General features: G+C 44.1%; 1 protein-coding gene across 1 annotated transcript in view; it reads right to left on the reverse strand.

The window, feature by feature from the left end:
- LOC116982112 (supervillin-like) overlaps positions 1 to 15,273 on the reverse strand; it is a 199,414-nt gene that overhangs the window by 162,861 nt on the left and 21,280 nt on the right. Inside the window, exon 2 of the mRNA XM_033035437.1 lies at positions 6,801 to 7,455. Coding sequence (XP_032891328.1) covers positions 6,801 to 7,300 — 500 coding nt within the window. The 5' untranslated portion in view covers positions 7,301 to 7,455. The remainder of the gene's footprint in view (positions 1 to 6,800; positions 7,456 to 15,273) is intronic.

The following is a 15,273-nucleotide window of genomic DNA, read 5'->3' on the forward strand; positions in this document are numbered from 1 at the left end:
TCCAAGATGGATGCTTAGAGCAGTTGTACTGGAGCCTACCAGATAGAAGGCAATTCTGGATTTAGTGTTGTCCAATGAACCAGATTTAATAATGGAACTCAAGGTAAAGGAACCGCTAGGAGGTAGTGACCGTTTTAATCTGCTATTTGAGAGGGAGAAGGTTAAATCAGAAGTGTCAGTGTTGCAGTTGAACAAAGGGTCTAAAATAAACACAAAAAAAACAAAACAAAAAAAAAGAACAAAGGGTCTATGATGGCATGAGAGAGGAGCTGGCCAAGGACGGCTAGAGAAGGATCCTAGCAGGAATGACGGTGGAACAGCAATGGCAGGTATTTCTGGGCATAATCCAGAAGATATAGGATCATTTTATTCCAAAAAGGAAGAAAGATTCTAAGGGGAGTAAGAGGCAACCATGGCTGACAAGGGAAGTTAGGGATTGAATAAAACTAAAAGGAAAGGTGTATAACACAGCAAAGAGTAGCAAAAAGCCAGAGGATTGGGAAACTTTTGAAGGACAACAGAAGGTAACAAAAAGGACAATACGGGGTGAAAAGATGAAGTACGAGGGTAAGCTGGTCAAGAATATAAAGAAGGACAGTAAAAGCTTATTTAGCTATGTTAAGAGGAAAAGATTAGTAAAGACAGATGTGGGTCCCTTGATGGCAGAAACAGGTGAAATTATTATGGGGAACAAGGAAATGGCAGATGAGTTGAACAGGTACTTTGGTTCTGTCTTCATTAAGGAAGACACAAACAATCTCCCAGATGTACTAGAGGACAGAGGATCTAGGGAGACAGAGGAACTGAAAGAAAATTGCATTAGGTGAGAAATAGTATTGGATAGACTGATGGACTGAAGGCTGATAATTCAGGATGTTCCTGTGGGTTGGAGGATAGCTCATGCTTTCCCATATTTCAAGAAAGGAGGGAGAGAGAAAATGGGGAATTATAGACCAGTTAGCCTGACATCAGAGGTGGGGAAGATGCTGGAGTCAATTATTAAAGAAGTAATAACGGTGCATTTGGATAGCAGTAAAAGGATTGGTCCAAGTCAGCATGGATTTATGAAGCGGAAATCCTGCTTGACTAATCTTCTGGAATTTTTTGAGGATGTGACAAGTAAAATGGATGAAGGAGAGCCAGTGGATGTGGTGTATCTGGACTTTCAAAAAACCTTTGATAAGGTCCCACACAGACTAGTAGACAAAATTAGATCTCATGGTTTTGGGGTAGAGTATTGACATGGATAGAGAATTTGTTGGCAGACAGGAAACAAAGAGTAGAAATAAACAGTTCCCTGTCAGAATGGCAGGCAGTGGCGAGTGGTTGTCGCAAGACTTGTTGTTGGGACCGCAACTATTTACAATATATATTAATGATTTAGATGGTTGGATTAAAAGGAACACCAGCAAATTTGCAGGTGACACAAAGCTGGGTGGCAGTGTGAACTTCGAAGAGGATGCTAGGAGGTTGCAGGGAGACCTGGACAGGTTGAGTGAGTGGGCAGATGCGTGGCAGATGCAGTATAATATAGATAAATGTGAGGTTATCCACTTTGGCGGCAAGAACAAGGACAAGATTATTATCTCAATGGTGTCAGATTAGGAAAAAAGGGACGTGCAACGAGACCTGGGTGTCCTTGTACACCAGTCACTGAAAGTAAACATGTAGGTACAGCAGGCAGTGAAGAAAGCTAATGCCATGGTGGCCTTCATAACGAGAGGATTTGAGTATAGGAGTAAAGAGGTCCTTCTGCAGTTGTACAGGGCCCTGATGAGACCACAGCTGGAGCATTGTGTGCAGTTTTGGTCTCCTCATTTGAGGAAGGACACGTTTGCTATTGAGGCAGTACAGCGTATGGTCCACGAGGTTAATTCCCGGGACGGCGGGACTGTCATATGAGGAAAGATTGGAAAGACTGGGCTTGTATTCACTGGAATTTAGAAGGATGAGAGGAAATCTTATAGAAACGTATAAAATTATAAAAAGGACTGGACAAGCTAGATGCAGGAAAAATGTTCCCAATGTTGGAAGAGACCAGGACAAGGGGCCACAGTCTAAGAATAAAGGGGAGGCCATTTAAAACCGAGATGAGAAAAAACTTGTTCACTCAGAGAGTTGTGAATTTGTGGAATTCTGTGTCACAGAGGGCAGTGAAGGCCAATTCATTGGATGAATTTAAAAGAGAGTTAGATAGAGCTCTAGGGGGCTAATGGAATCAAGGGATATGGGGAGAAGGCAGGCACGGGTTACTGATTGTGGATGATAAGCCTAGATCACATTGAATGGCGGTGCTGGCTCGAAGGGCCTCCTCCTGCACCTATATTCTATGTTCCTATGTTTCTAAAAGGTGCAGAGTAATGTCTAAAGGTCGTTCACTGATCATTATTTCAAGTAGAAAGCAGAGCAAAGCAAGGAACTGCAAGTGCTGGTTTACAAAACAACAAGCAAAGTGTTTGAGTAACTCAGCGGGTCAGGCAGCATCTCTGGAGAACATATCACCCACCTGTGTTCTCCAGAGATGCTGCCTGGCCCGCTGAGTTACTGCAGCACTCTGTGTGATTTTTAGAAAGGAACTTGGTTCTACACTATGGTAGCTACACTCTGCTCAATGCCACGGTGCTTCTCTGCGCAGAGATCCCACAGAGACTCGTGTGTTGACCAGCCAACAGTTGGCATGCTGGGCACCACTGTCGTCCTGACCGGACACTCTCCGTGCTGGGGGGGGGGGGGCTCGTGAGCTGCCTGCTGCAGTGTCTAGTTGCCAGAGAAGTTTCCCATCCGTTTTGCTGATCAGAGTTCAGTAGAGATAGCCGGGCAAAAATATATCTGCGCCCAATCACATTAAGCATATTAACGGTCAAGGCCATGCCAGCCTTCTTCCAAACATTAGGATCCGTTGCCTTTAGCATGAGCCATCGAGTGCAAGGGCCTGCCTGAGTTCACAGCAGTTAACAGCACATTTGATCCAACAACCTGCTCATGTACCCATGCACCACAACCTCTGCTCACCCACTATCATCTCATCCCACCAACAAATCCTTCATGTGCAGGAAGGAACTGCAGATGCTGGTTTAAACCAAAGACAGACACACAATGCTGGAGTAACTCAGTGGGACAGGCAGCATCTCTGTATAAAAGGTATAGGTGACGTTTCGGGTTGAGACCTTCTTCAGACTGAAGAAGGCTCGCAAGCTGAAACATCATCCATTTGTTTCCTCCAGAGATGCTGCCTGACCTGCTGAGTTACTCCAGTATTTTGTAACAAATCCTTCATCTCCATTCACCCGCCTGTACTTATCCAGCTTCTAATCAACTCATAAACCCCAGATAACATTGAGTTTGGGAGTCAAATTTTCAATTGCAGTGATTTCTCCTGATTTTTTTAGAACATTTATTTGATATAAACTTTCTCCAGCTTCCCACATAGATCAGACCAACTGAAAGCATTGCAGTCAATGGATCAATTGATGTCTGAGAGGAGTGCATTGGGAGTGGGAAGTGCGCCATCGTTTCAACATTTTTATTGTAATTCAGCGCTCCCTACTGAAGATCATAACCTGGTCTCAGGCAAGTTTGAGGGAGATTTATACGTCAAACCCTGGAATGTGTCAGGAGGCCAGGGAGAACGTTGACAACTGATGTTAGTGCTAAACACCAGCAAGTTTATTGCTCCCTCTTTATATTCACCTCTGGGTGTTTGTTTCTGTTGGAGTGAATGGAGCCACTTTCGACTTTACTTTAGACTTTGGAGATACAGTGTGGAAACAGGTACTTTGTCCCAGTGAGTTCGCGCCGACCAGCGATCATCCCCATATACTTACACTATGCTGCACACTAGGGACAATTTTTCCATTTTTACTAAAAAGTCAATTAACCTATAAACCCGCACGTCTTTGGGATGGGGGAGGGAACGGGGGCAAAAGGAGGAAACACACACAGTCACAGGGAGAACGTGTAAACTCCACACAAACAGCAGCCATAGTTAGGATTGAACCTGGGTCCTTGGCGTTGTAAGGCAGCAACTTTACCACTACGCCACTGGGAGGAGGGGAGTATATCCACTGGGCTATATTCTCAGACCTGCTTTGTTCTAATGACCAAAGACATGTCTCTTCAGGTCAACTAAATGGATGGAGGAGAAAGCATTGCAACCACTATGTGAACGAAAATACGTGAATGGCTACCGATCACAATCGCGCACTGGGAGCGAGACCACGTCATGCCATATGACCTGCCCATTGATACACTGACTGGCTGATTAGGGCTGAGGTGATGGAGATAAACAGCAGAGGGCCACCGTGCCGGTGTTAATCATCTGAAGTAACCAACATCAACCATGACCACAGTACTGGGATTCAGCTCTGTTTCATTTACCATGCATGCATATTTAGGTAATTGACTGGAAGTTTAGAAATATATAAAGATGATGAAATGTACCAGGTTTTGGTTTGACTTTGGAAGAAGGAGCTGAAAAGCTGTGCATTTGATAGACCTTGTGTTCCCTGAAACAGTTCTCATAGCTTTATCGAGTCATAGTGCCGTACAGCATGGAAATTGTCTCTTCAGTCCAGCATGCCCACACCGACCAACATGCGTTTGGTCCATATCTCTCTAAACCTCTCCTATCCATGTACCTGTCTAAATGTTCCTGAAACATTATGATGGTTTCTGCCTCAACTACCTCCTCTGGCAGCTTGTTCCATACACCCACCACCCTTTGTGTGAAAAAGTTACCCATCAGGTTCCTATTAAATTTTTCCCCCTTCACCTTAAACCCATGTCCTCTGGTTCTCAATTCCCTTACTCTGGGAAAGAAACACTGTTTATCTACCCGATCTATTCCTCTCATGATTTTGTACACTATTATTCAAAATTTTATGTTGAAGATTGAACTTATTTACAGTTTATGCTGTTTTTTTGGCACATTGTCTAACTTGCACTCTTGTAAATCTCACTGCCTGACCTGAGTTTTATGCTCACACTCACTAGGTTCCTGTAATGGATCGTATACCATTCCCCAACACAACTGGAATTTTCTGCCTCGTGAGTAATATAGACCTAAGCGAACAGTTTGTGGCTAACTGAGTGCTTGTAAATTGGCCCACATTTCCATACCAGGTCTTTTGAAGTAGAGAATAACTGGTTTAATGTTAAAAGCAGTTGTGCATGGAGCCCTCTCTCTCCCACTGAATTCTAGATTAAAAGCAGATATTGAAAACCAAGGGAGCATTAGTCACCTGTGGCATCTACCCAGCAACTCAAGCTGTACAGACATTACACAACGCCAGAGGAACGTCATTGTGAATTGGTAGAAATGAAAGATTAGCACTCCATTCAGTCTTTCCTGATTAAACTGCAAGTAATAAATATATTTTATTAACTCAAGTGGAACAGAAAGCTGTATATTAAATTTCATACCACAACTAAAAATGTTGAAATGATTAACATTCGTGTGCATAGGGTTTGCGCCTCTTTGGCAGGCTCTTAACCATATAACAATTACAGCACGGAAACAGGCCATCTCGGCCCTACAAGTCCGCGCCGAACAATTTTTATTTATTTTTTTCCCTTAGTCCCACCTGCCTGCACTCATACCATAACCCTCCATTCCCTTCTCATCCATATGCCTATCCAATTTATTCTTAAATGATACCAACGAACCTGCCGCCACCACTTCCACTGGAAGCTCATTCCACACCGCTACCACTCTCTGAGTAAAGAAGTTCCCCCTCATGTTACCCCTAAACTTCTGTCCCTTAATTCTGAAGTCATGTCCTCTGGTTTGAATCTTCCCTATTCTCAAAGGGAAAAGCTTGATCACATCAACTCTGTCTATCCCTCTCATCATTTTAAAGACCTCTATCAAGTCCCCCCCTTAACCTTCTGCGCTCCAGAGAATAAAGACCTAACTTATTCAACCTATCTCTGTAACTTAGTTGTTGAAACCCAGGCAACATTCTAGTAAATCTCCTCTGTACTCTCTCTATTTTGTTGACATCCTTCCTATAATTGGGCGACCAAAATTGTACACCATACTCCAGATTTGGTCTCACCAATGCCTTGTACAATTTTAACATTACATCCCAGCTTCTATACTCAATGCTCTGATTTATAAAGGCTAGCATACCAAAAGCTTTCTTTACCACCCTATCTATATGAGATTCCACCTTCAAGGAACTATGCACGGTTATTCCCAGATCCCTCTGTTCAACTGTATTCTTCAATTCCCTACCATTTATCATGTATGTCCTATTTTGATTTGTCCTGCCAAGGTGTAACACCTCACATTTATCAGCATTAAACTCCATCTGAAAGGCTCTTGAATGCATCAAACTTCCAGAGTGCATTAAATCTCTGCTTAGAAACACCTAAGGATGTTTCGGTTCTTGTGCAGTCGACATGATCGAGTTATGCAAAGGACAGAGAGGAATAGGAAAGAGAAAGACAGAAGAAAAAACAGTGAAAGGAGAAAGAAAGAAAAACAGAGCAACAGGAAAGAACAAATCACCAGAAGACATGGATTTCTTTTTCCCAGAAGTATAAGCTGCAGGTGCATTTTATATCTCTCTTTCTGGAACTCGGATACCCAAGGACAGATACTTTATGAAACTAACATATTCACAAGATGGCATGAAACAAATTGGAAACCAATTTTTTTTTACAGATAAAAGAAATCTCTATCTATCTAAAACGTCAAAGAACAGATAAATGTCAATAATTTCCATGGATGATTGACTGCTAGTGCGAGGGACCATTGAATAAGAAGTCTTGCTTTAATGTAAAACACAAAGACTAACCTGGCCCATGGGGGGAGACCAACGAGTTGGGTCTCAAGAATAGTAAACCTCTGTGGGAGAGTGAGAGGTTTGCCCAAAGCATCAGCCACATTTTCCTTGCTGCAAACCTCTATCTCATGAAGGTGGGAATCACCTAGTTTGCTCTCTGCTGCCAACTCTTCATTCATATTATTCTGCTGTTGCACATACAGGGAGCCCATTCTTTCCATGGACTTCCCACTGGTGTAACGCACAAGCACCTCTTTCGACATCGCAGTGTCCTTTGCTCTCCAAAGTTTGAAAGGTACATGTAGAGTTGACTTGCTCAACGAGCCCTCTGATTCAGAATACACCTTCTCAAAAGGTTCATTCTCCTTTTCCTTCCTCGAGCATCTAGAAATAATTGTCACCTTCTCATTGAGGTTCCCAATTCTGTCAGCCAACTGTCTCCGCCGCTCATCCCTGTACCTGGCAATGCGATCTGCCCTGGTTTCCATCAGGTGTTTCTCTTCAGACTCCATGATACTTGAGGCAACAGTTGGTAAGGATGGGGGAGATGGGTGGGGGGTGTGGTGAGGTGGGTATAGCAGAGAGCGATATTCTGGTGGGCACTGGTAACAGGCAGCCTCCTTACCAATGTCCAGGTGATTGGCACCCAAAGGACCCCTCTCCTTCACTGTTGATGAGAAACAGAATAGGAAACCGTAAGAATAAGTTCAGAGTGAGAAGAAAATGAAGTGAGCCTTTTTGTAGACAGAGGAGTGGCGATGGAGAGAATGAGAATGAAGACAGGACCAGGTGAGACAGAAACAAGAATATTACCTTCTTCCAACCTTTCTGAAGCAGAAGGTAAGATTCCTTCTCGCTGATTTTGGGTGTTTGACTTTGCACACCGCTCAATGTGCATCTTTGCTAGATCTACCACAACACATCCAATTATTCAAGTGAAAGACAAGACTAGATTTCTCCTCAATTAGACTGTAATATTGGGATTAACCATGATTTGGTATAGGAATACCATGAGGATTTAATTTAGCCCAGTGTACACAATGCACAGAAGAAAACTCTATCCTGACCTAAACGATACTGACCTCGGATGCTGTCTGTGTGGAGTTTATGTGTTCTCCCTGTGATTGTGTGTTTTTTTGTTGGGTGCTCCGGTTTCCTCCCACTCCCCAAAGATGTGCAGGTTTGTAAGTTAATTGGCTTCTGCAAATTGCCCCTTATGCATAGCAAGTGGATGAGAAGATGGGATCACACAGGAGCTCAGTTGGTGAAGGGAAAGAGGAGTCACATCGGCTTCACCTGTTTCCTGCAGCAGACTCACACAGAGACAACTCAGAGAACACATCACTACCTCATTCCAATTTCCCAACTACTTGGAAAGTTATGCAGCAACATTTCAACATTAGTTCTCAGTCCTGTGGTTAACTTCATCCTACCAAAATCATAAGATCATAAGTGATAGGAGCAGAATTAGGCCATTTGGCCCATCAAGCCTACTCTGCCATTCAATCATGGCTGATCTATCTTTCCCTCCTAACCCCATTCTCTTGCCTTCTCCCCATAATCTCTGACACCCATACTAATCAAGAATCTATCTATCTCTGCCTTAAAAAAATCCACTGCCTTGGCCACAGCTGTGGCAAATAATTCCACAGATTCCCCACCCTCTGACTAAAGAAATTTCTCATCTCCTTCCTCAGAGAACGTTCTTTAATTCTAATGCTAGGACCTCTCTACATCCACGCTATCCAAGCCTTTCACTATTCTGTACCTACTCATTCCTGGGATCTCAATGTGCGTCTGTGTGTGTCTGCGCACGTGTGTGTGTGCGTGCGCGTGTGTGTGTGTGTGCGTCTGTGTGTGCGCACCGTCTGATACTGTGTGGTTTACCTTTTCTCACCCCTTTCCCCGACCCTTTTTCATGATCATTGTCAGGATAAAGCAGAGACTCTAACATCAAAACCACTATTAATACGTAATAAAAATGAACTGCATATACCAAAGATAGACACTAGGTGCTGGAGTAACTCCGCCGGTCAGGCAGCATCTTTAGGGAAAATGGACAGGTGACGTTTCAGATCGGGATCCTTCTTCATTCATCTATCTATGTTCACCAGCGATGTTGCCTGATCTGTCGAGTTACTAGTATTTTGTGTCTATCACTGTTAATACGTGTTGCCCCAATTTCCTTAAACTCCTGGCCCTGCAATACTTGCACAAGTGAAAAGGAAAGTCCCAGTGGGCGGTCAGTTCTGACAAAGAATCTTTGACCTTTAACGTTAGCTCTCTTCCACTTTCCACAAACACTGCCTGACCGGTTGTGTGTTTCAGGCATTTTCTGTTTATATTCAGCCTGGTTGTTCATCCCTGGGTAATGACTCTCCATAGACTGACTTCACTCTCTTTTAATGAGGCAATGGGGAATCTTCATAAAAAGCTAAGGGCAAAACTGGCTGTGTTTTTCCTCTAGTTTATTTTCACTTAGACCGTGAGGTAACAGGCTCCTAGAGGGCTTTTAAAAGCAATTCCTTTGGTGTATAAGCAGCCACCGCAAGCAAATTAATATCCCACTTGTGTGAGCTGGATTCAATCCCAAATTCCCGATTTTAAATGGACTGCTGAGGTCATTTATATTTGAAACATTAAACATAACAGTAGCAGGGAGAGTGGAGTCCTTGGTGATATGAAGGGGGCAAGCTGCTTATGATTTATTGATGTAGCATAGTCATACAACACAGAAACAGACCCTTTCACCCACCCTGCCCATGCCAACTATTAAGTACTTATCTACACAATATATCTTTCTGACTAGTTTAAAGAGATTCCACATGTTTCCAAATGATCTACAAACTTCTGCAGATGTACTGGAGAAAGTGTCCTGACTAGTTGTACCACGGCCTGTTACGGCTATTCCAATGTGCAATAATGCAAGCCGCTGGCGCAGTGGTAGAGTTGCTGCCTTTAATTTATGCCCCTGTCCCACTTAGGAAACCTGAACAGAAACCTCTGGAGACTTTGCGCCCCACCCAAGGTTTCCGTGCAGTTCCCGGAGGTTCCCGGAGGTGTTTGTCAGTCTCCCTACCTGCTTCCACTACCTGCAACCTCCGGCAACCACCTGCAACCTCCAGGAACCGCACGGAAACCTTGAGTGGGGAGCAAAGTCTCCAGAGGCTTCCGTTCAGGTTTCCTAAGTGGGACAGGGGCATAAGTGGGACAGGGACATAAGTGGGACAGGGTATTACAGCGCCAGAGACCCGACTTCCATCCTGACTACAGGTGCTGTCTGTATGGAGTTTGTACGTTCCCCCGGTGACCGTGAGGGTTTACTCCAGGTGCTTCGGTTTCCACACTCCAAAGACATGCGAGTTTGTAAGTTAATTGGCTTGATATAATTGTAAAATGTTCCTATTGTGTGTAGGATAATGTTAATGTGTAGGGATCGCTGGTCAGTGCGGACTCAGTGGGCTGAAGGGCCTGTTTCCCTGCTGTACCTCTGAATTAAACTAAGCTGCAGAGAGTGTTGGACTCAGCCCAGCAGAGCCCTTCTCTCCATCGAACGCATCTACACGAGGAGAAGCCTCTAGAAAATGGCATCTATCTTCAAGGATCCCCACCATCTGAGCTAAATTGACCATGAGAGGAAGAAAACTCATCATCAAATACAATGTTGTCACCGATTTTTCGTTAAATATGCTGGCGTAACAGGATGAATGGCTCAATATCATCCATTGATTAAACACCCAAATGTAAAGGGGTTTTGGAGAGAATTTGGTTGAGTAAGGTTTTAACTTCAGTGTCTGGTGGTGCCTCATTGGTGACCCTCGGTCTATCTTTGATCAGACTTTGCTGGGTCTACCTTGCACTAAACGTTATTCCCTTATCCTGTACACTGTAAATGGTTTGATTATAACCATGTGTTGTCTTTCCGCTGACTGGATAGCACACAACAAAAGCTTTTCACTGTACCTCGGTACACGTGACAATAAACTCAACTAAACTAGCGGAAGATTTGTGCCGCTGAGCACGAGATAGTGTGAGATGCAGACAGAAGCAAAGGAGTCGTTGTGAATCAAAGTCAGAGAGAGAAAAGTTCTGGCTGTTTATACACCTTGCCTGATCACTGTACCATTGACATCAGGAGAAAGGAATATTGGCCAGGACCACTGCCATTAATTTTCCATCCAGCGATGAAAGCTGAAACATATCCCAGACTTTTAAGAGGACTGCTTGATGCAGATATAATGGTGGCAGGAGAGAAAACATTGGAAGGGAATTTCATAATACATAAATAAGAGGTTGTAAAATGGCACCTGCGGTGCTGGGAAGGAACAAGGGGCCAACAACCAGTGAAATTGGATATGACCAGGCATTGGATTGGAAGAGCTCTTGTAAGAAGCCAATAGATTTGTTTGTGAAAATGGGGAATTGTGGAGCCTGAAGTCGGTTGATTCAGGGGATGGGAAAGGATGTAAAATGAAGGATTCCTTTCAGGGAGGTTTAGTTTAGTTTAGATAGACGCAAAATGCAGGAGTAACTCACGAGACAGGCGGGAGAGAACGAATGGGTGACGTTTCGGGTCGAGATCCGTCTTCAGACAGTTTAGTTTAGAGATACAGCGTAGACACTGGCTGTTCGGCACCAACCAGTGATCCCCGGACGCTAACACTATCCTACACACTTGGGACAATTTACAATTATACCGAAGCCAATTTAGCTACAAACCTGTATGTATTTGGAGTTTGGGAGGAAATTGGAGTTTCCGGAGAAAACCCACACAGGTCACGGGGAGAGCGTACAAACTCCCCACAGACAGGACCCATAGTCACAATTGAACCTGGGTTTCTAGCGCTGTAAAGCAGCAGCTCCACCCGCTGTGCCACCGTGCCGCAGTGGAGGAATGATAGCTATGATTAATTAAATAAGAGTGGAGATCAGAATTGAGACTCCTCTTATGGCAGTGGTGTCTGCGAACAGTGGGCACAGGTTTAAGGCGAGGAATGAGGAGTTTAAGGGATCTGAAGAACAGTTTCTTCCCCAGAGGGTGGATGGAATGTGTAGGGGATGATGGAGGTTGAGACTCTCACAGCATCGTTATGAATGGACGACAGATGGCACAATGGGCTAAGTGTTCGGCTGGCAACCTGAAGGTGGCCGGTTCGAATCCTGCTTGGAGTGTGTACTGTCGTTGTGTCCTTGGGCAAGACACTTCACCTACCTTTGCCTGGGACTAGAGACGGAAATTAGCTACTGATTGGCTACAATCTCGCATATTTACATGCAAATGTTCATTAATATGCACTGTCCCTATAAACAAATTATTATTATTATTAAAGGCCAAGGTATACAGGGCTGTGGACCAAATGCTGATAAATGGGATTACTATCCATGGATAGGTCAGCCTAGCAGAGGGGCTGAAGGGCCAGTCTATGCCGCTTGTCACTCTGTCTGAGAATTCTAAATGCTCAGAGAAGGCATCAGGAACCAACGGCACTTCAATTTTAAAAAACAGACAAAAAGTATCCATCTATCACTTGTCAGCTTTGTCCAGCCGTACTTCTCTTCCAGCTTTCTCCCCCTACTACAATCAGTCTGAAGAAGTGTAAAACAAATTGCAGGAGTAACTCAGCGGGACACGTAGCATCTCTGGAGAGAATGAATGGGTAACGTTTCTTCAGTCTGAAGAAGGGTCCTGAGCAGAAACGTTGCCTAACCATGATGCTGCCAAACCTGTTGTGTTACCCCAGCACCTTGTGTCTTTTTTTTTGTAAATTAGGATCTGCAGTTCCTTGTGTGTAAATGATAGACCACATCTCTGTTTGAGTTTGTTTGGATCCTTAAATCTGGAAAGGTGTGTGTGTGTGTGTGTGGAGGGCAATGAACCGCTCTGCCCCCTGACACAATGCTGTTCCAGAACTGACAACTCAGGAATCTAAGTCAGCAAGATGGAACAAGAACCCACTTTAAAATACCTTATAAACAGCCCACTCTAACAGGATGATCAGACATGTTTACATTAATCAGGTCTTTTCGGGATAGGGGATTGGTTTTGGAGGAAGTGGGAGGAGTCGAAGGAGAAGTTGTTGAGGGTAAGGACCAGCTCTGCTAAGCGGAGCAGAGTATTGGTAGATGGAAATTGGTTGGTTCTGCGGTCGAGGAAGAAACGGAAGGCTTTAAGACTGTTGTTGTGGGGGATGGAGGTGTAGAGTGACTGGACATCCATAGTAAAGATGAAGGAGTGGGGGCCTGGGAAACGGAAGTCATTGAGTAGGGAGGGATTGGATCAGAGGGGATAGGATGGAGTCGAGGTACGTGGAAATTAATTTGGTGGGACATGAACAAGCAGAAACAATGGGTCTGCCAGGACAGTCGGGTTTGTGGATTTTAGGGTGAAGATAAAATTGAGCCATGCGGGTCTGGGGAACGATGAGGTTGGAGGCTTTAAAGGGCAGAAATGGCAGCCGGAAATGACGAAAGCAGTAATGGTGCTTGAGATTGAGGCCCGGTGCTCGGCTGTGAGGTCATGGTCCAAGGATAAATAGGAGGAGGTGTCTGAGAGTTGGCGCCCAGCCTCAGTCCGGTAGAAGTTAAACGCCAGACTGCCACGGCACCTCCCTTGTCGGCAGGTTTGATTACCCAGTCGGGGTTGCTGCAGAGTGTGTGGAGGGATGTACGTTCAGTGGGGGAGGGGTCAGAATGAGTAAGGGGAGTGGAGAAGTTGAGGCAGTTGGAAATGAAAAGGTCTAAAGCAGATAGATGACCATCCGGGGGAGTCCAAGATGAGGGGGTCTGTTGGAGACGGGAGAAGGGGTCATCACTGGGTGGTGAGGACTCCTTCCCATAGAAAAAGCCCCAGAGGCGACGGAAGAAGAGCTCTACATCGTGGCGTACGTGGAACACGTTGAGGTGTGGGCGGAGGGGAATAAAGGTGAGGCTCTGCTAAGAACAGACTCACCAACGTCTTATACAACTGTAACATGACCTCCCAACTTCTATACTCAATACTCTGGCTGATGAAGGCCAATATGCCAAAAGTGTTTTTGACCACCTTATCTACCTGCGACTCCACCTTCAAGGAACCATGCACCTGTACTCCTTGGACCCTTTGCTCTACAACACTCCCCATAGTCCTATCATTCACTCTGTAGATCCTGTCCATATTGGACTTCCCAAAATGCAACAATTCACATTTATCTGCATTAAATTCCATCAACCATTGCTCAGTCCACCTGGCAAATCGATCAAGACCCTGTTGCAATTTTTCACAACCATCTGCAAAACCACCTATTTTTGTAGTCTGTAGTCTTTGGATGTTAAAATCAAAGATCATCATTAACAAATGGCAAATTGTTGGAAGGGCTTTATGTTGCCGTATGGTAAAAACAGTGGTAAATTAGTCCAGTCTGCAGTTTCAACTCAAGTTTACTAATTTTATTTTGATTTCCATTCGATAAGTGTTGGGATTAGATAAACTCAATTTGGTCAATGGTGGGTCACACCAACTCACACCAATATGAAAATGTTGGTCCAACTAAGGTGATAGATGAAATGCAAATAACAGAGATACCAGGGCTACCAGTTGTAATGGCATTTGTGAATCCTAGAATCATAAAATAATGGACTTGCCATTTCTTTTTGCTGATGGATACTCCCTCATAGGTGAGCATTTGTTCTTAATGAACTAAAAAAGGAGATTGAAGCAGTCAGTCCCTGGCAGAGTTGAAAGTTACATAAAAGGAGAATTCAGTGGCAGTGGGAAGGGGCAGAGTAGGGGAAGAGAAGACAAACATGGGAAGATGGAGACAAGGGAAAATGTTATCAAATATTTGAAAAGGAATGGATAAAGTTATACTTTGGATTAAAGCCGGATTAGCTAATAGAAACTTAAATTAGTAAAGGTTAATTTGAAACAAATAAAGGGAGACATTTGCAAGGGATGTGTTTGCAATAATGGATATCTCAGTGGAGACTAAAAAGATTAGAGATATTTATAATTCTGCTTGTCATTACGATAGGCAAGGAATAGACTGTGTGGAGAGGTTTTAGAGGTTGAGGCAAAGAGATGAATATTAAAGGCATAAACATCCTACATGTGTCTGTAGCACTCTTCGAGTAATGATGGTTGTCTCATAGTGGTGAGGAGAAGCATAGATATTACCGTTACTGCATGTAGTAGGGCCATTGGCACAACCAGAGGTACAGCTACCTCACAGTGTCACAGGTTCAAGTTCAATCCTGACCACCAATACTGTTTCTGTTGAATTTGAAAGCTGACCCATATCTCTCCCTCTGACCCATATCTTGCTCTGATTTCTGCCCACCACCCAGAGTTAATTGGCCACTGGGAATTATTCCTGGTGTGCAGCTGACTGACAGAGTCCAGGGGGAATTAATGATGACATGAGGAAAATTAGATCAGATTAGCACAAGTGAATGGTCAACACAGATTTGATGGGCTGAAGGGCCTATATAACTCCACATCCCTGAGTCA

Source organism: Amblyraja radiata, chromosome 16 (genome assembly GCF_010909765.2).
Source record: "Amblyraja radiata isolate CabotCenter1 chromosome 16, sAmbRad1.1.pri, whole genome shotgun sequence".
Taxonomy (NCBI): Eukaryota; Metazoa; Chordata; class Chondrichthyes; order Rajiformes; family Rajidae; genus Amblyraja; species Amblyraja radiata.